At 51.1% G+C, this 26,972-nt stretch overlaps 1 protein-coding gene across 1 annotated transcript in view; it reads left to right on the forward strand.

Moving 5' to 3' along the window:
• The window catches only part of EDA (ectodysplasin A), a 149,150-nt gene that overhangs the window by 69,523 nt on the left and 52,655 nt on the right, over positions 1 to 26,972 (forward strand). Inside the window, exon 2 of the mRNA XM_082263979.1 lies at positions 14,862 to 14,970. Coding sequence (XP_082120105.1) covers positions 14,862 to 14,970 — 109 coding nt within the window. The remainder of the gene's footprint in view (positions 1 to 14,861; positions 14,971 to 26,972) is intronic.

Here is a 26,972-nt window from a genome sequence, read left to right on the forward strand (position 1 = left end):
AAATAATGACACATTAGTGTGACAGTCAGTGGGAAGAATGCTCCTCACTCTTGTTATAATTGGGAAGAATTACCCCCTTACAGATAGCTAAAAGGAACAATGGTGTCATTGGGAACTTATCTGAGAGGCAGAAATTGCCTATTGCTCAAGGAACCCCCTAGCAACCTCAGGAGGAACCCCCAGCAACCTCAGGAGGAACCCCTAGCAACCTCAGGAGGAACCCCTAGCAACCTCAGGAGGAACCCCTAGCAACCTCCAGAGGAACCTCTAGCAACCTCAGGAGGAACCCTAGGGTTCCACATAACCTTGCTTGAGAAACCTTGCACTATATGGAGGAACCCCTAGCAACCTCCAGGAGGTACCTCCTAGCATCCTCAGGAGGAACCCTAGGGTTCCACAGAACCCTGGTTGAGAAACCTTGCACTATATGGAGGAACCCCTAGCAACCGCAGGAGGAACCTTAGGGTTCCACAGAACCCTGGTTGAGAAACCCCGGGCTAAGCAGTGATTATCCCGACTCCTATTGTTCTGGGAGTGGGACGGGAAGTTCCTATTCCATTGCCAAACCACCAGCTTGGTCCAGACGAAATATTTGAACTTCACTAAAACATTGAGATCAGCTTTAACTTTTTTTTTTATTTTTACAAACCTTCAGGAGTTCGGCTTGAAACCAATCTTGGCAATGAAAGAAAATCCTAAAATAGTTAAAAGTTTGCACGCCTTTAGTTTTCAGGTGCCATGCATTGCCCTTTATTATCAATGATGGCTTGCAGTCTCTTGTGGTATTTGTGAATAAGGACCTTTATTTTACCTTCGTATAACTGCTCATTCTTTTCAGCAAAAAGTCCCCCCCCCCCGGCCCTGTAAACTCTTTGGTTGTCCATCGTCAGCAACACATCTGAAATCTCCTGAAAGCATCTTGATGATGCAAAGGCCAGGAGATTGTGATGGCCACCACTCCAGAACCTACAAGCTGAACTCCGGAGAAGACAACAAAACAATTTTTTTGCAGTGGGGCTCCCCCGGTAGCACAAGGATGCTGGTTTATGCCTTGGGGTACCAGTAACGGGGACTTATATCTACATTACCCCTCACTCCCCAGACAGCCAAGGTTCAACTCTTAATGATGCCCAAGTTGTAGGCGGTCCCTCGGCATCCTCATGTACAATGCAGGGCAATTACTCGAGCACCTTGGAGAAGAAGCTGCAGGGACCTGGGGGACAGATGGATTAGGTAAGTAAAAGTCCTTTTTCAACCCAGTACCCCAGGCATAAATTAACAATTTAACCCTTCTGGTGCAGGAGAAGCCCCCTGCAAGTACTTTTTTATTTTTTTTGCTTCTCCTGGAGTTCAAAGCTTTCTTCTGCAGTCTCTGAAGGATCATCTTGGCCTTATGTTTTCAATCGTTATCTTGTGAAAAAGTCAGAGCGTGCCCCTCGCCGAGCTTCCTGGGGTGATAAATGCAATATTTTTAGATAATATGAATCATCAATTCCTACTAAATTCCCTGTGCTGCGGGAGCTTGCACACCCGGAAAAACAGCAGAGACCCCCCCCCCCCCCCATGGGAGGTGTGGTGTGCTACTCTTTTTTACTTTAAACATTTGGTCTGCGGTTGTAACCACCGTGTTCAGTGTTGGCCCCATCACTCCAAATGGTTTTCTTCCAGAAGCTTTGAGGCTCCTCTAGGGGCTATTTGGCGTGCTGTCAAGGGGCTTTTTTGTGGTGTTGGTGCAGCAAAACGACAAACTTTTTCCAAATTGTGCCAGGGATATGTACAGTTGTGCTAAAAATTTCCCCCCCCCCCCTTCCTTGGAGAATTGGTAACATACAGGATAGATAATTTTTCATGAAAAGTTAAGTGAGCAGCAAAACCCATTTCTTTTTTTTCTCATGGGATTCCTATTCTGTAACTGGAGGTGATAACAGAATGGCACAAACATAAAACAAAATATGGAAACAAGTAAACCAATTAAATGCCCCCCCCCGTTCAAAAGTCTGCACCCCCTTAGTACCTAATCCTGTGTAATGCCCCCTTTAGCTGCCCTTTTGTCTTGGCAAAATGCCTCCAGGTAATGCAAAGTCTTTGGTGGTCTTGCATGCAGCGTACTTTTGAGATCTCCCCAGAGATGCTCCATGATGTCTCCTGAAGGTCAAGAGACTGGGATGACCACTCCAGAACCTTCAACTTTTTTCGCTGTACCACTGGAGGGTCAGCTTGGCCTTGTGCTTAGGGTCACTGTCTGCTGGAAAGTCCAAGAGTGCAGCTTTCCCGTAAAAGAAGGCAAATTGTCTGCCAGTATTTTCTGATAACATGCTGCATTCGTCTTGCCATCAATTTTCACAAGATTCCCCATTCTTTTTGAGCTCACACCCCCGAAAACATCGGTGAGTCATCACTTTGCTTCACAGTAGGGTTGGCATTCGTGTCACTTTAGACCAGTGATGGCAAACCTTGGCACCCCAGATGTTATGGAACTTCATTTCCCATGATGCTCATGCACTCAGCAGTGTAGGTGAGCATCATGGGAAATGTAGTTCCAAAACATCTGGGGTGCCAAGGTTCCCCATCACTGCTATAGACCTTGTTGACCCCTCTACAAACATAGCGCTTATGGTTGTGATCATAAAGCTCTATATTGGTCTCGTCACTCCAGATTGCAGTGTGCCAGAAGCTGGGAGGTATGTCATGGTGTTGTCGGGCATATTGTAACCGGGCTTTTTTGTGGCATTGGCGCAGTAAAGGCTTCTTTCTGGCAACTGCACCATGCAGCTTATCGTTTTTCCCTCTTCAGAACAACTACACCGTCTTTTTCCAGAGCAGGCTGTTTCTCCTGAGGTTACCTGTAGGGTTTTTCCTTTGTATCCCGATCAATTCTTCTGGCAGCTGTGGCTGCCATCTTGATCTACCTTAACTTGGTTTGGTATCAAGAGATCCCCGAAATTTCCACTTAAGTGATGAAACAGTAGTGACTGGCATATTCGAGGCTTTCTATAGCTTTTTGTATTCTTTTCCATCTTAAAAAAGTTCCATTACCGTGTTACGCAGGTCTTTTGACAGTTCTTTTCTGCTCCCAATGGTTTAGTAACCTGCTCAGTGCATTCACGTGAGCTACCAAACTCATTGACTATACACTGACACTAGTTGCAGATGTGGTAAAGTAACCTTTAATTGTCATTGTAACCTATGTGTGTGTCACTGTTTGTGTATGTACCAAGGCCAAACATTCCAGGGGAGGAAAACTTTTCATCGGGGCCATTTGGGGGATTTTCAGTATTAATGCCAACATTTCCCCATTTTTGCCAGGGAATGCAAACTTTTTAGCACAACTGTATGAAGAGTTTATAAACTGGCACGATCGTTTTCATTCCTGCATGAAGTCGCTCTTCAGGTTCCAGAGATTCATAATTGGTTAGGAATGGCATGATACAACATTCTCCTTGACCTTACCGCACATCTCTGACAGGACTAATCCTGAAGTTGGGAACGCCCTTCGCCTTCTGCTGAGGATTGCGACACCGGCGGTGGAGATATTACCTCGTCTTAGGAACGTTTAGCTGACTTTAATGGCCTGGGGATATTATTATATTAGTAGAACACCATCCAGAAGCTGTAATTTTATTTCATGTGGTTTCATCGTCAAGCTGTGATGAAATAGAACATCTGTCAGTTACGGCAAATGTAACAGAATGAATGCGGCCGATCCATCATTTACTGGGTTTCTTCAACTCTTGTGTGCAAAATATTCATCTGGATCTGGCAGTGAAAAGGGAGGTCCGCTGATCGCCAATCCTTCACCACTTTGCCACAGCCACCCCCTCAATGGGCATTAGGAACTTTAAAGGAACAGGAAGGGGCTAAAGTGATAGTAAAATGTAAATTTTAAAAATACTGCCCCGTGTCCCACTGTCCCCGACCGCCCCCTGTCCCACTGTCCCCTACTGCCCCATGTCCCACTGTCCCCGACCGCCCCCGATCACCCCGTGTACTGTATCCTTGACCGCCCCCGATCACCCCGTGTACTGTGCCCCCCCACCCCTCGACTGCCCTGTGTCCCCCCCCACCACACCCCCCCTTCTGACCGCCCCGTGTCCCTCTGTCCCCGACGGCCCCGTGTACCTCTGTCCCCGACTGCCCCCCCCCCCCCATCGCCCCTTGTACTGTGTCCCCCACCCCCTCCGACTACCCCGTGTCCCCTCACCACACCCCCCCTCCGATCACCCCGTGTGCCTCTGTTCCCGACCGCCCCCGCTCCCCAGTCGCCCTGTGTACTGTGTCTCCCACCCCCCCCAACTGCTCCATGTCCCCCCCCACCACATCCCCTCCTCAGACCGCTCCGTGTCCCGAACCCCCCGACCGCCCTGTGTTTCCCCACCCCTTCTTGTGCCCTACTGCCCCATGTTCCACTGTCCCCGACTGCCCCGTGTCCCTCTGTCCCCGACTGCCCCCGTGTACCTCTGTCCCTGACCGCCCCCCCATCGCACCTTGTACTGTGTCTCCCACCCCCCCCAACTGCTCCGTGTCCCCCCACCACATCCCCCCTCAGACTGCTCCGTGTCCCGCACCCTCGACCGCCCTGTGTTCCCCCACCCCTTCTTGTCCCCGACTGCCCTGTGTTCCCCCACCCCTTCTTGTCCCCGACTGCCCCGTGTTCCCCCACCCCTTCTTGTCCCCGACTGCCCCTTGCCCCCCCCTGTCCCCGACTGCCCCTTGCCCCTTTGGATCATTTGCTGGGTTTCCAGACAGATATTTAGAAGACATTTGCTAGCTTTAGTTGGACTTTCAGTTTTTGTTCTTTTGTCGATTTGAAGCTTTGTTAAAGTGATTGTAAAGGCAGAAGGTGCATTCTATGCATTAAGATAAAAGGTCTTCTGTGCGCAGATCCCCCCTCAGCCCCCCTAATACTTTCCTGAGCCCCATCTCGATCCAGTGATGTTTTACGTCGGCTGTCCCGGGCTCTCCCTCCTGATTGGCTGAGCCATTGGCTCCCGCTGCTGTAAATCAAAGTCAGTGAGCCAATGAGAGGGGAGGGGTGGACTGGACACACAGAGCAGCGGCTCAGCTCCGCTGCCCTCATTGCAAGCTGCAGCAAGAGGGAGGGGCCAGGAGCGCTGTCAAGGGACCAAAGGAGAGGCGGATCGGGGCTGCTCCTTGCAAAACCATTACAGAGCAGGTAAGTAGAACGTTTGTTATTTTTAAACAAGGAAATTTGACTTGAATTTCGCTTTAATGGTCTTCCTGGGAATGATCGATAAAAAGTAACCGAGGAGCTGAAATCCCTCTCCTGGAGGAAATGATGCTCCAGCCCGTCTCTTAACTATTTATTTATTCTCTCCAGCGAGACGTAACGCAGCGTTGAGTCAATATTTGAGTCTCCGTGCGTTTTCATCCAACATCTGTGCAGAACGGGATTTCTCTATACAACTTAGACAAGGGCCAGGCCACCTAGACCCGAATCAAGGGCCAGGCCACCTAGACCCGAATCAAGGGGCCAGGCCACCTAGACCCGAATCAAGGGGCAGGCCACCTAGACCCGAATCAAGGGGGCAGGCCACCTAGACCCGAATCAAGGGGGCAGGCCACCTAGACCCGAATCAAGGGCCAGGCCACCTAGACAAGGGGCAGACCGGAATCGAGGGCCAGGCCACCTAGACCGGAGTCGAGGGGCCAGGCCACCTAGACCGGAGTCAAGGGGCCAGGCCACCTAGACCGGAGTCGAGGGGCCAGGCCACCTAGGCCTGAATCAAGGGGCCAGGCCACCTAGGCCTGAATCAAGAGGCGGCCAGGCCACCTAGGCCTGAATCAAGAGGCGGCCAGGCCACCTAGGCCTGAATCAAGAGGCGGCCAGGCCACCTAGGCCTGAATCAAGAGGCGGCCAGGCCACCTAGGCCTGAATCAAGAGGCGGCCAGGCCACCTAGGCCTGAATCAAGGGGCCAGGCCACCTAGGCCTGAATCAAGGGGCCAGGCCACCTAGACCCGAATCAAGGGGCAGGCCACCTAGACCCGAATCAAGGGGGCAGGCCACCTAGACCCGAATCAAGGGCCAGGCCACCTAGACAAGGGGCAGGCCGAATCAAGGGCCAGGCCACCTAGACCGGAATCGAGGGCCAGGCCACCTAGACCGGAATCGAGGGCCAGGCCACCTAGACCGGAGTCGAGGGGCCAGGCCACCTAGGCCTGAATCAAGGGGCCAGGCCACCTAGGCCTGAATCAAGGGGCCAGGCCACCTAGGCCTGAATCAAGGGGCCAGGCCACCTAGGCCTGAATCAAGGGGCCAGGCCACCTAGGCCTGAATCAAGGGGCCAGGCCACCTAGGCCTGAATCAAGGGGCCAGGCCACCTAGGCCTGAATCAAGGGGCCAGGCCACCTAGACCCCCCAATCAAGGGGCCAGGCCACCTAGGCCTGAATCAAGGGGCCAGGCCACCTAGACCCCCCAATCAAGGGGCCAGGCCACCTAGACCCCCCAATCAAGGGGCCAGGCCACCTAGACCCCCCAATCAAGGGGCCAGGCCACCTAGACCCCCCAATCAAGGGGCCAGGCCACCTAGACCCCCCAATCAAGGGGCCAGGCCACCTAGACCCCCCAATCAAGGGGCCAGGCCACCTAGACCCCCCAATCAAGGGGCCAGGCCACCTAGACCCCCCAATCAAGGGCCAGGCCACCTAGACCCCCCAATCAAGGGCCAGGCCACCTAGACCCCCCAATCAAGGGCCAGGCCACCTAGACCCCCCAATCAGGGGCCAGGCCACCTAGACCCCCCAATCAGGGGCTAGGCCACCTAGACCCCCCAATCAGGGGCCAGGCCACCTAGACCCCCCAATCAAGAGGCAGGCCACCTAGACCCGAATCAGGAAGCAGGCCACCTAGACCTAGTCAAGGAGTAGACAACTTCTGCACTTCCGCTGTTGTGAAACTGGTACAGGCATGATGGGAATTGTAGTTTCACCACAGCGGGAGTGCAGAGGCTGTCTACCCCTTGACGCTTTGTTTAGCCAATGACATTTGGGTGGGTGTATGGCTGTGATAAACTCCCGCGAGATTAGTCCCGACTCCAGATGAGGCTGTTCAAGGCGAGGGAGGCGGCCTAAGAAGGCAGAATGACGTCACAGAAATATCAGCAATATTGGCTAGTTCCGGGGCCGATACTGATATATCGGGGAAAGTGCATATCGGCCTTGCCGATAATCGGCCTATCCCTACAATTAACGTCTGTGCTTGCCAACAAGGATTTCTCCACCAACTCCCAAGTCATGGTTTGCTTTGGGATCAAATACTTATTTTACTCCCTGAACTGTAACTCCATTTATAACATTTCTATCATTTCTGGTTGATATTCTGTCTCTATCATATAAAATACATCTATGATAAAAATTATACACCCGCCATTTCTTTGTAATCTGCAGGGGATCATTTTTTCCCCCCTGTATACGTGTGTATGGGAATATGCAGATGCTGCGGTTTTATTCGCTACATTGGGTCGTGATAACTTCTTTGTATTAAAAATCAGCAAAGCCTATCATTAGACTAAAGGTGCCAAACTCTCCTGCTTCTGTCTTCACAGTCCTTGTCCTCTGCTCAGCCCGCAGTATCCAGTGAGAGAATCCTTTCCTGGATGGACATGTTCCCTGTGCTGATCTCTGATTGATCCGATGAATATTCAGACATCACACAATGATTTGCAGATAGCGGCTGATTACCAGCAGGTGTTTGTACACCAAACAATCCACTGGAACCATTCTTATTGTCCTGGCATGTTCCCGGGGTTCCACCTCCTTGGCATCGGATCTCCCTTCTAATGTCTTGCAGTGTTTAACATGGAACTGAACTGCATCTGAGCTCCACAAACTAAAACACTATTTAAATGATTTTAAATATTCACAGCAAGCTCCCCCATCCCTACCTCCCTCCATCCATCCATGTCTCCATCCATCCATGTCTCCCTCCCTCCCTCCATCCATGTCTGCCTCCCTCCATCCATGTCTCCCTCCCTCCCTCCATCCATGTCTCCCTCCCTCCCTCCCTCCCTCCATCCATGTCTCCCTCCCTCCCTCCATCCATGTCTCCCTCCCTCCCTCCCTCCATCCATGTCTCCCTCCCTCCCTCCCTCCATCCATGTCTCCCTCCCTCCATCCATCCATGTCTCCCTCCCTCCATCCATCCATGTCTGCCTCCCTCCATCCATCCATGTCTGCCTCCCTCCATCCATGTCTCCCTCCCTCCCTCCATCCATGTCTCCCTCCCTCCATCCATCCATGTCTCCCTCCCTCCATCCATCCATGTCTCCCTCCCTCCATCCATCCATGTCTCCCTCCCTCCCTCCATCCATCCATGTCTCCCTCCCTCCCTCCATCCATCCATGTCTCCCTCCCTCCCTCCCTCCATCCATCCATGTCTCCCTCCCTCCCTCCATCCATCCATGTCTCCCTCCCTCCCTCCATCCATCCATGTCTCCCTCCCTCCCTCCATCCATCCATCCCTCCATCCATCCATCCATCCCTCCCTCCATCCATTGATCCATCCATGTCTCCCTCCATCCATGTCTCTCTCCCTCCATCCATCCATGTCTCCCTCCCTCCATCCATCCATGTCTCCCTCCCTCCATCCATCCATGTCTCCCTCCCTCCATCCATCCATGTCTCCCTCCCTCCATCCATCCATGTCTCCCTCCCTCCATCCATCCATGTCTCCCTCCCTCCATCCATCCATGTCTCCCTCCCTCCATCCATCCATGTCTCCCTCCCTCCCTCCATCCATCCATGTCTCCCTCCCTCCCTCCATCCATCCATGTCTCCCTCCCTCCCTCCATCCATCCATGTCTCCCTCCCTCCCTCCATCCATCCATGTCTCCCTCCCTCCCTCCATCCATCCATCCATCCCTCCATCCATCCATCCATCCATCCATCCCTCCATCCATCCATCCATCCCTCCCTCCATCCATTGATCCATCCATGTCTCCCTCCATCCATGTCTCTCTCCCTCCATCCATCCATGTCTCCCTCCATCCATGTATGTCTCCCTCCATCCATGTATGTCTCCCTCCCTCACTCCATCCATCCACGTCTCCCTCCATCCATCCACGTCTCCCTCCATCCATCCACGTCTCTCTCACTCCCTCCATTCTTCCTGGAATCAATCTGCCCTTGTCTCAGGCAGGAGGGTGTGCTTAGCTGAGAAAGCCCCTAATCCCATGATGACTCCTGGGATATGCCATAATTTTGGCCTAGGCCAGAAACCAAACATGGAAATTTTGGGTGGCCAGGAAACTCCTCAGACCTTAATCCCATTGAGAACTTGTGGTCAATCCTCAAGAGGTGGGTGAAGACAAAAAGCCTTCGACACGCATTAAATGCTTGTAAATTATACTTCAGTATCCTATAGGAACATCTGAGAAAAAGATCTACAAACACTGGAGCAGAAAACTTTGTGAAAATTTAATATTTGTGTCATTGTCAACACTTTTGGCCACGGCTGTACAAGCAAAACCTCTATCAGTCGGGGCTGCCCTTGGAAGTGTGACAAAGTTTGGTCCCCCTGGACTTCGAGTGAACTGGCTCTCTGTCCTGCATTGATGCTGGGCGAGTGTTGTGGGTGTAGAGTCGGGGGTTGCCTGTTAGGTACGCTCGTTTTTGATCCATGTCTTTTATATGTTTGTTCTGTACACGGCTTCCAACAAATTCCTCACCCCTTGCTGATCTTTTGGTTCGTGGGACTTCCTATTTGGGCAATGTAATGCACTGTACCGGATCTCCCTACCTATCTATTTACTAATGCTAGCAGCAGAATGGTTACAAATAGTCCATGTTGATTGGCATGCAGCCCAGCGATTGTGGTCGCACCATGTACCTGAGACACGGCATGACCCCGATCACATGTGATCAGACCCATGTGATCAGCTGTGTCCAATCACAGCCAGTGACATGTAAATACAGAAGTGCCATTTATCCGCTCTCCTTGCCTCACACTGACAGAGTGAGGAGAGGAGAGCCGATCAGCGGCATCTCCTCACAGGGGAGACCTGTACAGGGCACGGATTATCAGTGCTGCCAGTCTGTGCCCTTCAGAGATGCCATATGTGCCCATCAGTGTGCCAATAGAGTGCCTGCCCATCATTGCCGCCTATCCGTGCCACCTATCATTGCCCGTTAGTGCCGCCTGTCAGTATCCATCAGTGAAGCCTATCCATGCCACCTATCATTGCCCATGAGTGCCACCTATAATTGCTGATCAGTGCCTGCCCCTCAGTGCCACCTATCATTGCCTATCCGTGCCGCCTATCATTGCTCATCAGTGACACCTATCGGTGCCTATCCGTGCTGTCTGTCATTGTCCATAAGTGCTGCCTATCCGTGCCACCTATCATTGCCCATGAGTGCCACTTATCAATGCCCATCAGTGCTGCCTATCCGTGCCACCTATCTTTGCCCCATCAGTGCTGCCTATCCGTGCCACCTATCTTTGCCCCATCAGTGCTGCCTATCCGTGCCACCTATCTTTGCCCCATCAGTGCTGCCTATCCGTGCCACCTATCTTTGCCCCATCAGTGCTGCCTATCCGTGCCACCTATCTTTGCCCCATCAGTGCCGCCTATCCGTGCCACCTATCTTTGCCCCATCAGTGACGCCTATCTGTGCTTGCTCATCAGTGCCACCTATCCGTGCCACCTATCATTGCCCATCAGTGAAGGAGAAAGATTACTTATTTACCTTTTTTTTTTTTTTTTTTTCGGTCTTTTCTTTGTGTTTTTTTTTTTTGTTTGCAAAAAATAAAACCCCAGTGGTGATTAAAAACCACCAAAAATAATCTATTTGTGGGAAAAAATTATAAAACTGTCATGTTTACAGTGTAGCATGACCGCGCAATTGTCATTCAAAGTGTGATAAAGGAAAAGGAATTGGCAGCACTCTGGGTTGAGTCAAAATCCAGATTTATTGACTGGACATCCAAATAATGACAATCGTGACAAGGTAGACGCGTTTCACACACTGACTGTGTGCTTAATCATTACTAGTAATAATCATGACTTGTCCAGTCAATAAATCTGGATTTTGACTCAACCCGGAGTGCTGCCAATTCCTTTTCCTTTTTTCAAGTTTTCACGGAGGCGAGCCGGGGCATGCACCAGGCAATTACACCACAGTGAGCAGTGATTCCTTGTCTGGTCATTCAAAGTGTGACAGCGCTGAAAGCTGAAAATTGACCTGGGAAGGAAGGGGTTAAAAGTGCCTGATAGGTAGGTGAGTGGTTAATTTTCTAGGATCCTGAAGCAATGGATTTGGTTGATTGGGGGGGGGGGGGAGACACTTCACTTCCGTTTTCGTCCTCCGCATGCCCCCGCTGTGGAACGCCCCGCTATGGAACGCCCCCGCTATAGAACCTTTTAGAATGCCCCGATATGGAACGCCCCGCTGTGGAACGCCCCGCTATGGAACGCCCCACTATGGAACGCCCCCGCTATAGAACCTTTTAGAATGCCCCGATATGGAACGCCCCGCTGTGGAACGCCCCGCTATGGAACGCCCCACTATGGAACGCCCCCGCTATAGAACCTTTTAGAATGCCCCGCTATGGAACGCCCCCGCTATAGAACCTTTTAGAATGCCCCGCTATGGAACGCCTCCGCTATAGAACCTTTTAGAATGCCCCGCTATGGAACGCCTCCGCTATAGAACCTTTTAGAATGCCCCGCTATGGAACGCCCCGGAACGCTACGCTATAGAACGCTCTGCAATCCATGTGAATGCAGGAACAATGTGTGGTTCCGGAGGGTGATCATGGAATGGCTGATGATGGATCTCGGTTTCCTCTGGTGCTCAGATCTGGTTGGTTGCGGGCCGAATGGGTCCGTCTCTCCTATCTGCAGATTTCCAGCAGTAGATCCCCTCCTAGTGGTGAGCGGAGGACAGAGGACTGAGCGGAGCGTGCCGCTGCGTGTCACCAAACTCTTCCAAATGTGCAGCTTTTCCCGGTTCACGAGTTCACGGACTCATTTCAGTGTTTCCAATTCTTATTGTAAAGGAACAATGTGTCACTTTCTATCCCTCTATTTACTTCCGGGGAGCAGCCTAGCCCTCGGCATTTTCATTATCTCTTCTCTGTGTAAGTCACTAAAACAACAAGCTGCTCCCAGTCCTCGGAGGATTCAAGTTTGGACAGAAATGGAGCTGATTTGCCGAGAAGAGGAACGGATCCTTCTGCCGATTTTCTTGGCACTCTCCGAGATTTCTCTTATTTTTCTAGTGGGAATTGCCTCTTTCTGGGTAATTATGGGCCATTATTTGGGATTTTAGCCCCATTATGTTCAGCGGTGTGAATGATCTCCATGTTTTATCAGCAAATAGTAATAATACCCCCCAGCCTTCACATTCCGACACCCTTCCCTCCATTCATGAAGACGAGTGCCAGGATCCAATCCTATACAGTGTACTGTTTCAGAAAGGGGGCGTGTCCTATAAATCGCATCATATATTTACACCGAGGGAGGCGCCACCCCCAGGTCACTATATAGAAGAACACAAAGTTTAATGATGCCTCCGGGACAACAAAAGCAACAAATATTTCAAACTCTCAAAAAGTATTTTTTTACAAAAAATCATCCAAAAATTACTAATAGGCATATAAAAAGAATATTAACCCCTTCAATCCCGGGCACGCCCCCCCCCTCTCTTTCCTGCCCAGTCACACTTTGAATGACTGTTGCGCGGTCATGAAACACTGTAACCATATGACATTTTATTCACACAAAGCTTTCTTTTGGTTGTGTTTAAAGCAGAACTTCACCCAAAAGGGGAAGTTCCACTTGTTTGCACCCCCCCCCCTTCCACTGCCACATTTTACACTTTTTTGGGGGGAGTGGGTACCTGGTTTTGACACATGCCCACTCCCAGTTCCGGGACAGATCGCCACAGCAATCCATGAGGATGTTTGGCCCTTCCTCCTATTATCCAAAGCCTTCTGGGACACAAAGACAGTGGGGACCAATCATAAAGTGCAATGCAGCTCACGCATGCGCATTGGGAAGGCTTCACTGCCATTTTTCCCTTACCTAAAATGCCTGCACCCAAAATCGGTTTAGGTGCCGACATTAAAGTCAGCAGCTACAGTATATTTGTAGCTGCTGACTTTTATTTTTTGGGGGGAGCGAGTGGAACTTCTCTTTAATCACCGCCGGGGTTTTTATTTTTTGCTAAACAAAAAAAGACAGAAAATTTTGATGAGGCTTCACTGATGGGGGCTGATGAGGCTGCACTGATGGGGGCTGATGAGGCTGCACTGATGGGGGCTGATGAGGCTGCACTGATGGGGGGCTGATGAGGCTGCACTGATGGGGGGCTGATGAGGCTGCACTGATGGGGGCTGATGAGGCTGCACTGATGGGGGCTGATGAGGCTGCACTGATGGGGGCTGATGAGGCTGCACTGATGGGGGCTGATGAGGCTGCACTGATGGGGGCTGATGAGGCTGCACTGATGGGGGCTGATGAGGCTGCACTGATGGGGGCTGGTGAGGCTGCACTGATGGGGGCTGATGAGGCTGCACTGATGGAGCTGATGAAGCTGCACTGATAGGGGGTAAGGGGCTGCTCTGATGTGGGCTGATGAAGCTGTGCTGATGGGGTCTGATGAGGCTGCGCTGATGGGGGCTGATGAGGCTGCACTGATGGGGGCTGATGAGGCTGCGTTGATGAGCGCTGATGAGGCTGCATTGATGGGGGCTGATGAGGCTGCACTGATAGGGGGTAAGGGGCTGCACTGATGTGGGCTAATGAAGTTGCGCTGATGGGGGCTGATGAGGCTTCGCTGATGGGGTCTGATGAGGCTTCGCTGATGGGGTCTGATGAGGCTTCGCTGATGGGGTCTGATGAGGCTTCGCTGATGGGGGCTGATGAGGCTTCGCTGATGGGGGCTGATGAGGCTTCGCTGATGTGGTCTGATGAGGCTGCACTGATGGGGGCTGATGAGGCTGCACTGATGGGCTCTGATGAGGATGCACTGATGGGCACTGATGGATGCTGATGAGGCATTACTGATAGGTGCTGATAGGCTGCACTAATGAGGAGTCACTGATGAGGCTGCAGTGATGGGCATCGATATCACTGATGGGCGGCACTAATAGGCTGCTCTGATGGGCACCTATGAGGAGTCACTGATAAGCTGCACTAATGGGCGCCGATAGGCTGCACTAATGAGGCACTGATAAGCTGCACTAATGGGCGCCGATAGGCTGCACTAATGAGGAGTCACTGATAAGCTGCACTAATCAGGAGTCACTGAAGGGCAGCACTGATGGGCACCGATGAGGAGTCACTGATGGGGCCGCCCTGCTTATCAGTGTAAATGTCCCCTGTCACGTTTGCTGGTTACCGGATCTGTTTTCCTCACGCTGAGACAGGAAAGCAGAGGAAAGTACTGCCGATAACCGGCAAGTCTGTTTCCATTGTGATCAGCTGTGATTGGCCCTTTACCGCGATCTGTCATCTGCTGTGTCTGAAGGACGTGGTGATCAGAGCGTGTCGGGTGCGCACTCCAGGAACAGAGCCGCGCTGTAGCTGTCTTTTGGCTATAGTGCGGTAATGAAGTGGTTAAAATACATCACAATGCAATGGGTATAATGAAGGGTGCGGTGAGGGGAATAATCTACGTGTTTGGCAGGATTTTGAATGTCTGTAGAGGAGAGAGGCCTACAGATAAAGAGGTACAACTTTTGTAGGAGGATTTGTATCATCCGAGGATAGTCATTTCACTGGGTATATAGAAGGATTTACAAGTAATTTATCTCCAGTGATAAGGATCTTTCCTCCTCTCTGATTGTTCTTATTCCATTCTACACTGAACACGTCATATTCTTTCCATTTCTTACAGATGTCCCCCATCATAAACCGCCTGAACCCCGAAGACCTGTCCTACCTGGAGGAAGGGAACCGCCATCTACGGAGGACGAGGAGGAACAAAGGCAGCGAAGGCTCTGAGAGTAAGTGTTGCTTGTGCTCCTCCTGAGGACCCCACAGGCACTATAAGGGGTGAACATGACCTGATAGGATGGATGGGAGTCATAGAAGGAGACTTTTGATTGGGTCGGCTTACTATTCTATATTATACTGATAGGTGATCTGTTGGGGGACTAGTAATGTCTGGGGAATGCTCCGATAGGTGATCTGTCGGGATACGAGTAATGTCTGGGGGCTGCTCTGATAGGTGATCTGTTGGGTGCTGTGTGATGTGCAGGGCCGTAGAAGGATCTTGTTTGGTTGGGAAGGTCAGTTGTGTGATATGCATAGTGGTGGAAGGATCTTGTTTGGTTGGGAAGGTCGGTTGTGTGGTTTCCATTGCTATGGAAGGATTTTGATTGGTTGGGAAGGTCAGTGGTTGTGTGGTGTGCAGAGCCTGTGGAAGAATCTTGTTTAGTTAGGAAGGTCGGTTGTTGTGTGGTGTGCAGAGCCATGGAAGGATCTTGTTTGGTTGGGAAGGTCGGTGGTTGTGTGGTGTGTAGAGCGGTAGAAGGATCTTGTTTGGTTGGGAAAGTCGGTTGTTGTGTGGTGTGTAGAGCTGTGGAAGGATCTTGTTTGGTTGGGAAAGTCGGTGGTTGTGTGGTGTGAAGAGCTGTTGAAGGATCTTGTTTGGTTGGGAAAGTCGGTTGTTGTGTTGTGTGTAGAGCTGTGGAAGGATCTTGTTTGGTTGAAGAGGTTGGTTGTTCTGTGGGATTCAGAGCTTGTGGAAGGATCTTGTTTGGTTGAGGAGGTTGGTTGTTCTGTGGGATTCAGAGCTTGTGGAAGGACCTTGTTTTGTTGGGAAGGTCGGTTGTGTGGAGTCCAGAGCCGTGGAAGGATCTTGTTTGGTTGGGGAGGTCGGTTGTTGTGTGGTGTGCAGAGCCGTGGAAGGATCTTGTTTGGTTGGGAAGGTCGGTTGTTGTGTGGTGTGCAGAGCCGTGGAAGGATCTTGTTTGGTTGGGGAGGTCGGTTGTTGTGTTGTGTGTAGAGCTGTGGAAGGATCTTGTTTGGTTGGGGAAGGTCGGTTGTTCTATGGGGTTCAGAGCTTGTGGAAGGACCTTGTTTTGTTGGGGAGGTCGGTTGTGTGGAGTCCAGAGCCGTGGAAGGATCTTGTTTGGTTGGGAAAGTCGGTGGTTGTGTGGTGTGCAGAGCCATTGAAGAATCTTGTTTGGTTGGGAAGGTCGGTGGTTGTGTGGTGTGCAGAGCCGTGGAAGGATCTTGTTTGGTTGGGGAAGGTCGGTTGTTGTGTGGTGTGAAGAGCTGTTGAAGGATCTTGTTTGGTTGGGAAAGTCGGTGGTTGTGTGGTGTGAAGAGCCGTAGAAGGATCTTGTTTGGTTGGGAAAGTCGGTTGTTGTGTGGTGTGCAGAGCCGTGGAAGGATCTTGTTTGGTTGGGAAAGTCGGTTGTTGTGTGGTGTGCAGAGCCGTGGAAGAATCTTGTTCGGTTGGGAAGGTCGGTTGTTGTGTGGTGTGAAGAGCTGTTGAAGGATTTTGTTTGGTTGGGAAGGTCGGTGGTTGTGTGGTGTGCAGAGCCGTGGAAGGATTTTGTTTGGTTGGGAAGGTCGGTGGTTGTGTGGTGTGCAGAGCCGTGGAAGAATCTTGTTTGGTTGGGAAAGTCGGTGGTTGTGTTGTGTGGTGTGCAGAGCCGTAGAAGGATCTTGTTTGGTTGGGAAGGTCAGTTGTTGTGTGGTGTGTGGATCCGTGGAAGAATCTTGTTTGGTTGGGAAGGTCGGTTGTTGTGTGGTGTGCAGAGCCGTAGAAGGATCTTGTTTGGTTGGGAAGGTCAGTTGTTGTGTGGTGTGTGGATCCGTGGAAGGATCTTGTTTGGTTGGGAAGGTCGGTTGTTGTGTGGTGTGTGGATCCGTTGAAGGATCTTGTTTGGTTGGGGAAGGTCGGTGGTTGTGTGGTGTGAAGAGCCGTGGAAGGATTTTGTTTGGTTGAGAAGGTCGGTTGTTGTGTGGTGTGCAGAGCCGTAGAAGGATCTTGTTTGGTTGGGAAGGTCGGTGGTTGTGTTGTGTGTAGAGCCATTGAAGGATCTTGTTTGGTTGGGTAGGTCGGTTGTTGTGTGGTGTGTAGAGCTGTGGAAGGATCTTGTTTGGTTGAGAAGGTCGGTTGTTGCGTGGTGTGTAGAGCAATGGAAGGATCTTGTTTGTTTGGGAAAGTCGGTTGTTGTGTGGTGTGCAGAGCCGTGGAAGGATCTTGTTTGGCTGGGAAGGTCAGTTGTGTGGTGTGCAGAGCCATAGAAGGATCTTGTTTGGTTGGGAAGGTCGGTGGTTGTGTGGTGTGCAGAGCAGTGTAAGGATCTTGTTTGGTTGGGAAGGTCAGTTGTGTGGTGTTAGGAGCCGTAGAAGGATCTTGTTTGGTTGGGAAGGTCGGTTGTTGTGTGGTGTGCAGAGCCGTGGAAGGATTTTGTTTGGTTGGGAAGGTCGGTGGTTGTGTGGTGTGCAGAGCCGTGGAAGGATCTTGTTTGGTTGGGAAGGTCGGTTGTTGTGTGGTGTGCAGAGCCGTGGAAGGATCTTGTTTGGTTGGGAAGGTCGGTGGTTGTGTGGTGTGCAGAGCCGTGGAAGGATCTTGTTTGGTTGGGAAGGTCGGTTGTTGTATGGTTTGCAGAGCCGTAGAAGGATCTTGTTTGGTTGAGAAGGTCGGTGGTTGTATAGTTTGCAGAGCCGTAGAAGGATTTTGTTTGGTTGGGAAGGTCGGTTGTTGTGTGGTGTGCAGAGCCGTAGAAGGATCTTGTTTGGTTGAGAAGGTCGGTGGTTGTATAGTTTGCAGAGCCGTAGAAGGATTTTGTTTGGTTGAGAAGGTCGGTGGTTGTGTGGTTTGCAGAGCCGTAGAAGGATCTTGTTTGGTTGAGAAGGTCGGTGGTTGTGTGGTGTGCAGAGCCGTGGAAGGATTTTGTTTGGTTGAGAAGGTCGGTTGTTGTGTGGTGTGCAGAGCCGTGGAAGGATCTTGTTTGGTTGGGAAGGTCGGTGGTTGTGTTGTGTGGTGTGCAGAGCAGTGTAAGGATCTTGTTTGGTTGGGAAGGTCAGTTGTGTGGTGTTAGGAGCCGTAGAAGGATCTTGTTTGGTTGGGAAGGTCGGTTGTTGTGTGGTGTGCAGAGCCGTGGAAGGATTTTGTTTGGTTGGGAAGGTCGGTGGTTGTGTGGTGTGCAGAGCCGTGGAAGGATCTTGTTTGGTTGGGAAGGTCGGTGGTTGTGTGGTGTGCAGAGCCGTGGAAGGATCTTGTTTGGTTGGGAAGGTCGGTGGTTGTGTGGTGTGCAGAGCCGTGGAAGGATCTTGTTTGGTTGGGAAGGTCGGTTGTTGTGTGGTGTGAAGAGCTGTGGAAGGATCTTGTTTGGTTGGGAAGGTCGGTTGTTGTGTGGTGTGCAGAGCCGTGGAAGGATCTTGTTTGGTTGGGAAGATCGGTTGTTGTGTGGTGTGCAGAGCCGTGGAAGGATCTTGTTTGGTTGGGAAGGTTGGTTGTTGTGTGGTGTGCAGAGCCGTGGAAGGATCTTGTTTGGTTGGGAAGGTCGGTGGTTGTGTGGTGTGAAGAGCCGTGGAAGGATCTTGTTTGGTTGGGAAGGTCGGTGGTTGTGTGGTGTGCAGAGCCGTGGAAGGATCTTGTTTGGTTGGGAAGGTCGGTGGTTGTGTGGTGTGAAGAGCTGTGGAAGGATCTTGTTTGGTTGGGAAGGTCGGTTGTTGTGTGGTGTGCAGAGCCGTGGAAGGATCTTGTTTGGTTGGGAAGATCGGTTGTTGTGTGGTGTGCAGAGCCGTGGAAGGATCTTGTTTGGTTGGGAAGGTTGGTTGTTGTGTGGTGTGCAGAGCCGTGGAAGGATCTTGTTTGGTTGGGAAGGTCGGTGGTTGTGTGGTGTGAAGAGCCGTGGAAGGATCTTGTTTGGTTGGGAAGGTCGGTGGTTGTGTGGTGTGCAGAGCCGTGGAAGGATCTTGTTTGGTTGGGAAGGTCGGTTGTTGTGTGGTGTGCAGAGCCGTGGAAGGATCTTGTTTGGTTGGGAAGGTCGGTTGTTGTGTGGTGTGCAGAGCCGTGGAAGGATCTTGTTTGGTTGAGGTCGGTTGTTAGGCATGTACAAACCTTGGCAGGACTTCTGATGACGGGATTCTACAAGCGATCGCAGCACATGGTATTAATCTTCCCACGTGGGGAGAGAACATTTTCTCATTACATTCGATGTGGTGGAAGCATGTTCACTTCTCTTGTTTTTGCTGTTCAAATTAATGTTTAATATGAAAATATGTTGTAGCTCATTGAACCTCCGATTGGGATTTGGAAAGGCATAAGTCAATATTCATTGCTGGAAAGCGTGATATTATCGGATGTGAACGTGCCAATATCTGACGGCTGCAAGGCGTGGAAAGTTCTGATTAAAGCTGAACTCTGGGCAAACCACTAAATACACACATTAGATACATACAGAGGAGCTCTGCGATTTCTGTCCATCCAGTGCTGAGATTTCCTCAGCTCTGACACACCGCATGTCTGGTACGGCAGGAGACCGGATTTTTACCTGCTGCAGTTAAAATGGACCTGAAATCCAAATGTGATTGGAAACATCTAGGAATGTTAATCGAACGTTTCATTGCTTTGCTATTCACTTTCAGTGGCACTCCAACGCATGTACATTCTACGCCGCTTCTGAAAAACTAAGATCAACTTTATTGTTCTGCACAATGTAGACACACCCCACCCAGCTCTCCTCTTCGATGTGATTTGCCTCCTGCTGGGCATGGTAGTTAAGATCTAGAGAAGTGGTTGTTGCCTTCATATTCCACGCACTGACTGTAACGCACCGCCACGCCATGCTGTGATGTGCTGCATTGGCAGAGGATTTATTGAGAATGCACCATGTATGGAAGAACACTGCTTTGGCAGGTTAAGACAAGTAGAGCAATGGTCTCCAAACTATGGCCCATTGGCCGGATTTGGCTATTTCCGATCCTCTATCCAGACCTTGAGGACAGGTGATGGGGCACGATTGCTCCCACTGACACTGGTGATGGGGCACGATTGCTCCCACTGACACCGGTGATGGGGCACGATTGCTCCCACTGACACCGGTGATGGGGCACGATTGCTCCCACTGACACCGGTGATGGGGCACGATTCCTCCCACTGAAACTGGTGACTGTGCACGATTCCTCCCACTGACACTGGTGACGGGGCACGATTCCTCCCACTGACACTGGTGACGGGGCACGATTCCTCCCACTGAAACTGGTGATGGTGCACGATTCCTCCCACTGACACTGGTGATGGGGCACGATTGCTCCCACTGACACCGGTGATGGGGCACTATTCTTTCCCCTGACACTGGTGATGGGGCACGATTCCTCCCACTGAAACTGGTGATGGTGCACGATTCCTCCCACTGAAACTGGTGATGGTGCACGATTCCTCCCACTGAAACTGGTGATGGGGCACGATTCCTCCCACTGACACCGGTGATGGGGCACGATTCCTCCCACTGACACCGGTGATGGGGCACGATTCCTCCCACTGACACCGGTGATGGGGCACGATTCCTCCCACTGACACCGGTGATGGGGCACGATTCCTCCCACTGACACCGGTGATGGGGCACGATTCCTCCCACTGACACCGGTGATGGGGCACGATTCCTCCCACTGACACCGGTGATGGGGCACGATTCCTCCCACTGACACCGGTGATGGGGCACTATTCCTCCCACTGAAACTGGTGATGGTGCACGATTCCTCCCACTGACACCGGTGATGGTGCACGATTCCTCCCACTGACACCGGTGATGGGGCACGATTCCTCCCACTGACACTGGTGACGGGGCACGATTCCTCCCACTGACACTGGTGACGGGGCACGATTCCTCCCACTGAAACTGGTGATGGTGCACGATTCCTCCCACTGACACTGGTGATGGGGCACGATTGCTCCCACTGACACCGGTGATGGGGCACTATTCTTTCCCCTGACACTGGTGATGGGGCACGATTCCTCCCACTGAAACTGGTGATGGTGCACGATTCCTCCCACTGACACCGGTGATGGGGCACGATTCCTCCCACTGACACCGGTGATGGGGCACGATTCCTCCCACTGACACCGGTGATGGGGCACGATTCCTCCCACTGACACCGGTGATGGGGCACGATTCCTCCCACTGACACCGGTGATGGGGCACGATTCCTCCCACTGACACCGGTGATGGGGCACGATTCCTCCCACTGACACCGGTGATGGGGCACGATTCCTCCCACTGACACCGGTGATGGGGCACTATTCCTCCCACTGAAACTGGTGATGGTGCACGATTCCTCCCACTGACACCGGTGATGGTGCACGATTCCTCCCACTGACACCGGTGATGGGGCACGATTCCTCCCACTGACACTGGTGATGGGGCACGATTCCTCCCACTGACACTGGTGATGGGGCACGATTCCTCCCACTGACACTGGTGATGGGGCACGATTCCTCCCACTGACACTGGTGATGGGGCACGATTCCTCCCACTGACACTGGTGATGGGGCACGATTCCTCCCACTGACACTGGTGATGGGGCACGATTCCTCCCACTGACACTGGTGATGGGGCACTATTCCTCCCACTGACACTGGTGATGGGGCACGATTCCTCCCACTGACACTGGTGATGGGGCACGATTCCTCCCACTGACACTGGTGATGGGGCACTATTCCTCCCACTGACACCAATGATGGGGCACTATTCCTCCCACTGGAGAATGGACAGATTCCTTTGGTCATACACTTCATACATACACAAGGCCTAATGTGTTTTAGCTGTAGAAGCCATAAAAACCTGGAAGATTCATTACAAAGACGTAAAGAATTTGTGGATTTGCAGAGCTGTGAGATCTGTGATATATTGTATGGTTGGCCATCTCCACCTCTGGATATAATGCGTCTTTAAGCTCTTTATCACGGAGAGGAGCATAAATTGACCTGGGAATGGTGTTTAATGTGCACAATGGCCCTCAGATGGTAGTCGGAAGTGGTGGATCGTTCGTTTGGCATAAGGATTTAGTAAAAATTTGACAAACTGCGAGATTTAACACCTTCCAGAAAAGGCTCACTTAGACCTAAAATGTGAGGGGCGCTTATTTCAAAGTGCTCCATTTCTTTCATCATGTCTTCCATTTCTGGAAATCTAGCTTAATCTCCAAAGAAAAACACTTATAAATTGGGCTTGTAAAAGATAAAATAATCCCCACATATTGTCCTCATTTATGGTCGTCTGTGGGGGGGGGTTTCTACTGCGCTTGCCCTGCTCTCCCTCCTTGGAGAAATGCCTGTAAATCCCTTTAAAATCTGTCAAATGTTCAGAACAAAGAGAAGGTCAGGTTTAGTGTTTCATGGAGCTCACAGCTTTCTTCTTACCTGGCTTTTCTCATATTTATTTGGGACCTATTAGGTCCCTCAGAGAACAAGGCCTGGTGACCTGTTTACGACTGCAGATTCCTAAAGTTAATCCAGAGTTTTTTCTAAGGATAAAGCAATTATAGTTACGGGGTCTCGTTTCGTGAAAATCTGTGCAATGGTGTCTGTGAATCAGCGGGCATTTTCTTTTTTTCTTCAGGTAGGTAACAATATTGAAGTAGAGGCCAGGTTGACTCAGTTGGGGATGCCCCAAACCATTAACCTCCCAGAATGGAGTGATCTAAACTTTGATAATCATGTTTGTCGCTTTCTATTAAAATGAGCCTATTGCAGTTATATTGGGTTATAAAGAGTCTGCCAACCTGGATAGGCATTGTAATAGATGCTCCTATCAGAGCATTGTTTTCTGCTACAAAAAGGACTCCTTCCATCTCCTTGTTCCAGGGACAGAAATATCCCAGGACCCAAGAAGCCAGTGCTCCTTCAAAATGACTGCTAGTCCCTCTAGATCAGGGGTGGGGAACCTTTTTTCTGCCAAGGGCCATTTGGGTATTTATAAAATCATTTGGGGGCCGTACAAAATTATCACCTTAAAAAATAGCCTGTTATATTTGGTCAAACATTTAATTAACTCACCCCTAATGTGATGGCTGCAACTGCTTCTATTTGGTGAGGTGTGTGATGTTAGATGGTATTGATGATATTGCTACTGACTTTGGGTCAGTCTGGAGTGCAGTCGACTTTTTTGTGGTACGTTTTGAAAAGAACTGCAGGCGTGTACTGCTGGAGGGTATAGCTGGCTGGTACTGATGGTGGGTACAGCTGGCTGGTACTACTGTGGGTACTGCTGGCTCAGGCTAGTACTGCTGGCTGGTACTGCTGTGGGTACTGCTGGCTCAGGCTGATACTGCTGTGGGTACTGCTGGCTCAGGCTGGTACTGCTGACTCAGGCTGGTACTGTGCTGTAGGGTACTGCTGGCTGGTACTGCTGGCTCAGGCTGGTACTGATGGCTGGTAGTGTGCTGTGGGTACTGCTGGCTGGTACTACTGGCTCGGGCGGGTACTGCTGGCTCAGGCTGGTACTGCTGGCTGATATTGCTGTGGGTACTGCTGGCTCAGGCTGGTACTGCTGGCTGGTACTGTGCTGTAGGTACTGCTGACTCTGGCTGGTACTGCTGGTTCTGGCTGGTACTGCTGTGAGTACTGCTGGCTCTGGCTGGAAGAGGTGAGGTTTCCTGTATTGGTCACAGGCGGAGTGCATTTGATATCACTCCACCTGTGACTCACTCAGACTGTCATAATGGAGCAGACACTATACAGGAAGCATCAGCTCCATTCTGACAGATCAGCTGAGAGACACAGACTCAGCTGCATGGGGGGCCGGACCAGATGACTTCGGGGGCCGCTTACGGCCCCCAAACTGTAGGTTCCCCACCCCTGCTCTAGATGTTATCCATGGAGCTGCTGGCCTCTGGATTGGACAGGTTGGCTCTTGAATTTCATAATCATTTTTCTCAAGTCGTCGTCTAGGACAGCCCATGAGACCTAGGGCTCCTCCTACCAGGACAGGAAACAGGTTAACCCCACCAGATAAAAGGCGGTCCTCTAGTCCTCCCCCTTCAGTTTTAGTGTTTTCTCCAGACAGAGGCTAACATGTTTCCTGGAACCTGGTTCTTTGGGTCTCATGGTCTGTGCTTTGGAGTTTTAGGAAAGAATGCTACATAGACTTCTCCTGCCCTGTGCGATACCTCATTCCTGCAGGTTAGTGGTGGCTGCTTTTCTTCTGTCCTCCATGCCTGGGTAGGGCCAAGACCACTGGTGGCGTCCAGGGAAGCAGGAAGGGAGCCTTTGTCCAACCCAGGGCGGCATCCTTGAAGGCAGTGTGGCTGGCTGTGCAGGGGAAGGAAAGCCCTTGCTGAATCAAGAGGCACGCAGGCACTGGCAGCAGGTAAGCCTGGGGGCGCTTCCCTCTTGCATATCCTGTGGGGCTTTTTCTCCTCCATAGCTGTGTGGAGCCTCCTTTTTGGCTCATAATTTTTTTTTTTTTTTTTGTCCCTCGGGATCGACTGACAAGGGATCGAAGCCTCCTCTGATGGATCCAAGCGAACTTGGTCTGGCCCATTCGAGAGTGGGCTTCTTCAGACCCAAAGACAAGACTCCTTCAGCATGAAGGTGCCCTCTTACGTGTATCTGGGGTGGGGGAGACTTCTTCTCTGGTTCCTTGACCCGTGGACTTCCCTGGTACATGACAAAGTGGGTCCATGAAGTTATATGATCCGGATACAAGATCGAGTTTTGTGCTCGCAATCCGGAAAGGTTCTCTCCTTCCAACGTGTGACTGTCCCCAGTCCGCTAGTCCGCTTACAGGCCTTCTTTGGGGCAGTGCAAGATCTTTTGCTTCAAGGAGTGATTGTCCCGGTTCTGATTGCAGAACATTTTTCAGGGGTTTTTACTCAACCTGTTTACAGTTCCCAGAAAGGAGGGCAAGGTGCATCCAATCCTGGACTCCATCCTGAACTTCTGCACCCGCACAAAGAAGTTCAGCGACTTGGAGTCCATTCGCACAGTGGTGGCTTCTCTGGGGGATTTTCTTGCCTTCATAGACATCAAAGATGCCTACTTTCACATTCCAATATGTGTCGGTCACCAACGCTTCCCCCACTTTGCAGTGGGAGAGGAACATTATCAGTTTGGGGTGTTACCATTTGGTCTCTCCTTCGCTCCCCAGGTCTTCACTACAATATTGACCCCGTTCCTTGCATTGTTACGCCAGCGGGGGATTGTGGTACTGGGCTATTTACACGATTTCCTTCTGCCAGCAGTCTCTGCTGCGCTGGTGGAAAAAGTGGAGATCATCATACGAACTATACGGAGTTCTGCTGGATTCTGAATCTTCGGAAGTCAGCCTTGGTCCCTTCTAGAAAACTAGACTTATCTGGGGCTGAGTCTGGACTAGTCCTTAGCCAGAGTATTTCTTCCTCCGGACAAACTTCAGACACTGCAGGTTGCAGTTTATCTCCTGTTGACCAGCAGATGGTTGTCTTTCCGGACTTCTATGCGGGTTCTGAGCTTGATGATATAAACCTTTGAGGTGGTCCAGTTTGCGCAGTTCCATTCAGGGTCCCTGCAACGGGAGGATTCTCATATGGGTCGAGAATCCGCAGTCTCTGGGCAACCAAATCCATCTGAGCCGGGGTACGAGAGAGTCCCTGATTTGGTGGCATCGTTTCCCGGCAGGGCAAAATCCTTCCTACCCTTGTATTGGACAGTTGTCACCATGGATGCCAGCCTGTCTGGGTGGGGAGGCGTTCTTGGCAGTAGTTCCGCTCAGGAGGTCTTGAACATGGAAGAATCCAGCCTACCACTCAATGTCCTGAGTTACGTGCGATCAGGCTGTGCCCGGAACATTGGATGGCTCGTCTACAAGGCTGTCCAGTGCGCATTCAATCAGACAGTGCCACGGCCGTCGCTTATGTCAATCTCCAAGAGGGCACAAGAAGTGTCCTGGGGGCTCTGGAGGTAGCCGACATTCTCAGGTGGGCAGAACCTTTTGTTCTAGCCCTCCTTGCCGTTCACTTTCCTGGAGTGGACCATTGGCAGGAGGATTACCTCAGTTGGCAGGCGTTAGACCAGGGGGAATGGTCTCTTCAACTGGTAGGGTTTCCTCAGTTGTGGTAGATAGGTTCATGGCTTGGCCACAGGATTTTCTGGTGGAAGCCACAAATGCGCTGGTGGCCCCCTGGGGTCAGTATCGTCTGATTTACGCCTTTCCTCCTCTCAAGCCTTTGCCAAGACTTCTACAGGCTCAAGGCAGAAGGGATTCCAGTAATTTTAGTGGCCTCGGACTGGCCCCGCCGGGCCTGGTACGCCGACCTGGTGTGGCTGGTTGCCGACATTTCGTTGGAGGCCCCCTCTCAGGGAGGTTCTGCTGTCCAAAGGACCAATCTTCTAGCATACTTTATAGTCGCTGGCTTTGATGTTGAAAGCCAGGTGCTGAAGTATAGGGGATTATCTGAATCAGTGATTCCTATGCTTCCAAGAAGTAGGAAATCTACTTCTTGGAAGATCTACCATCGTACATGAAAGACTTACACTGTGTGGTGTGAATTCCTTGAGGTTCTTCTTCACTCTTTTTCGGTGGCTCGGATCTTGACCTTCCTTCAACTGGGAGGTTGAACAGAAGTTGGCCAGGTGTCAGCCTTTGCGGATTTCTTCCAACGACCATTGGCTACATCTCTGATGCGTACCTCTCCCCTTCAGGGTGTTTGGCAAACCAGGCATAACCAAAGAGTCCTTTCCATCAGGATATCTTATATGGGCATAAGATCCCTTGGGGATCTAAGGGTCTGGTAAGCGGCCATCGAATACACTTACAGCACAGTGGTGATGCACCAGCACTTTTGAGTAATACTGTACGAAGACACAAATGTACTAAGGAGAGGGATTGACACTTTTATTGGGTACACAATATTCACTTAGGAACTTTTTTTGTCATATCATTGGATTTATTTATATTTAATTGCAAGCACCTGTCACTTTATATGGACAGAGCCAAGCGGTGTATATGCATGGTTACAATCGTTTTAGTTAATCATGTGTCCCAACGCTGGATGTATCAAG

The sequence above is a fragment of the Pelophylax lessonae genome, assembly GCF_965119305.1.
Source record: "Pelophylax lessonae genome assembly, chromosome: 7".
NCBI classification, from domain to species: domain Eukaryota; kingdom Metazoa; phylum Chordata; class Amphibia; order Anura; family Ranidae; genus Pelophylax; species Pelophylax lessonae.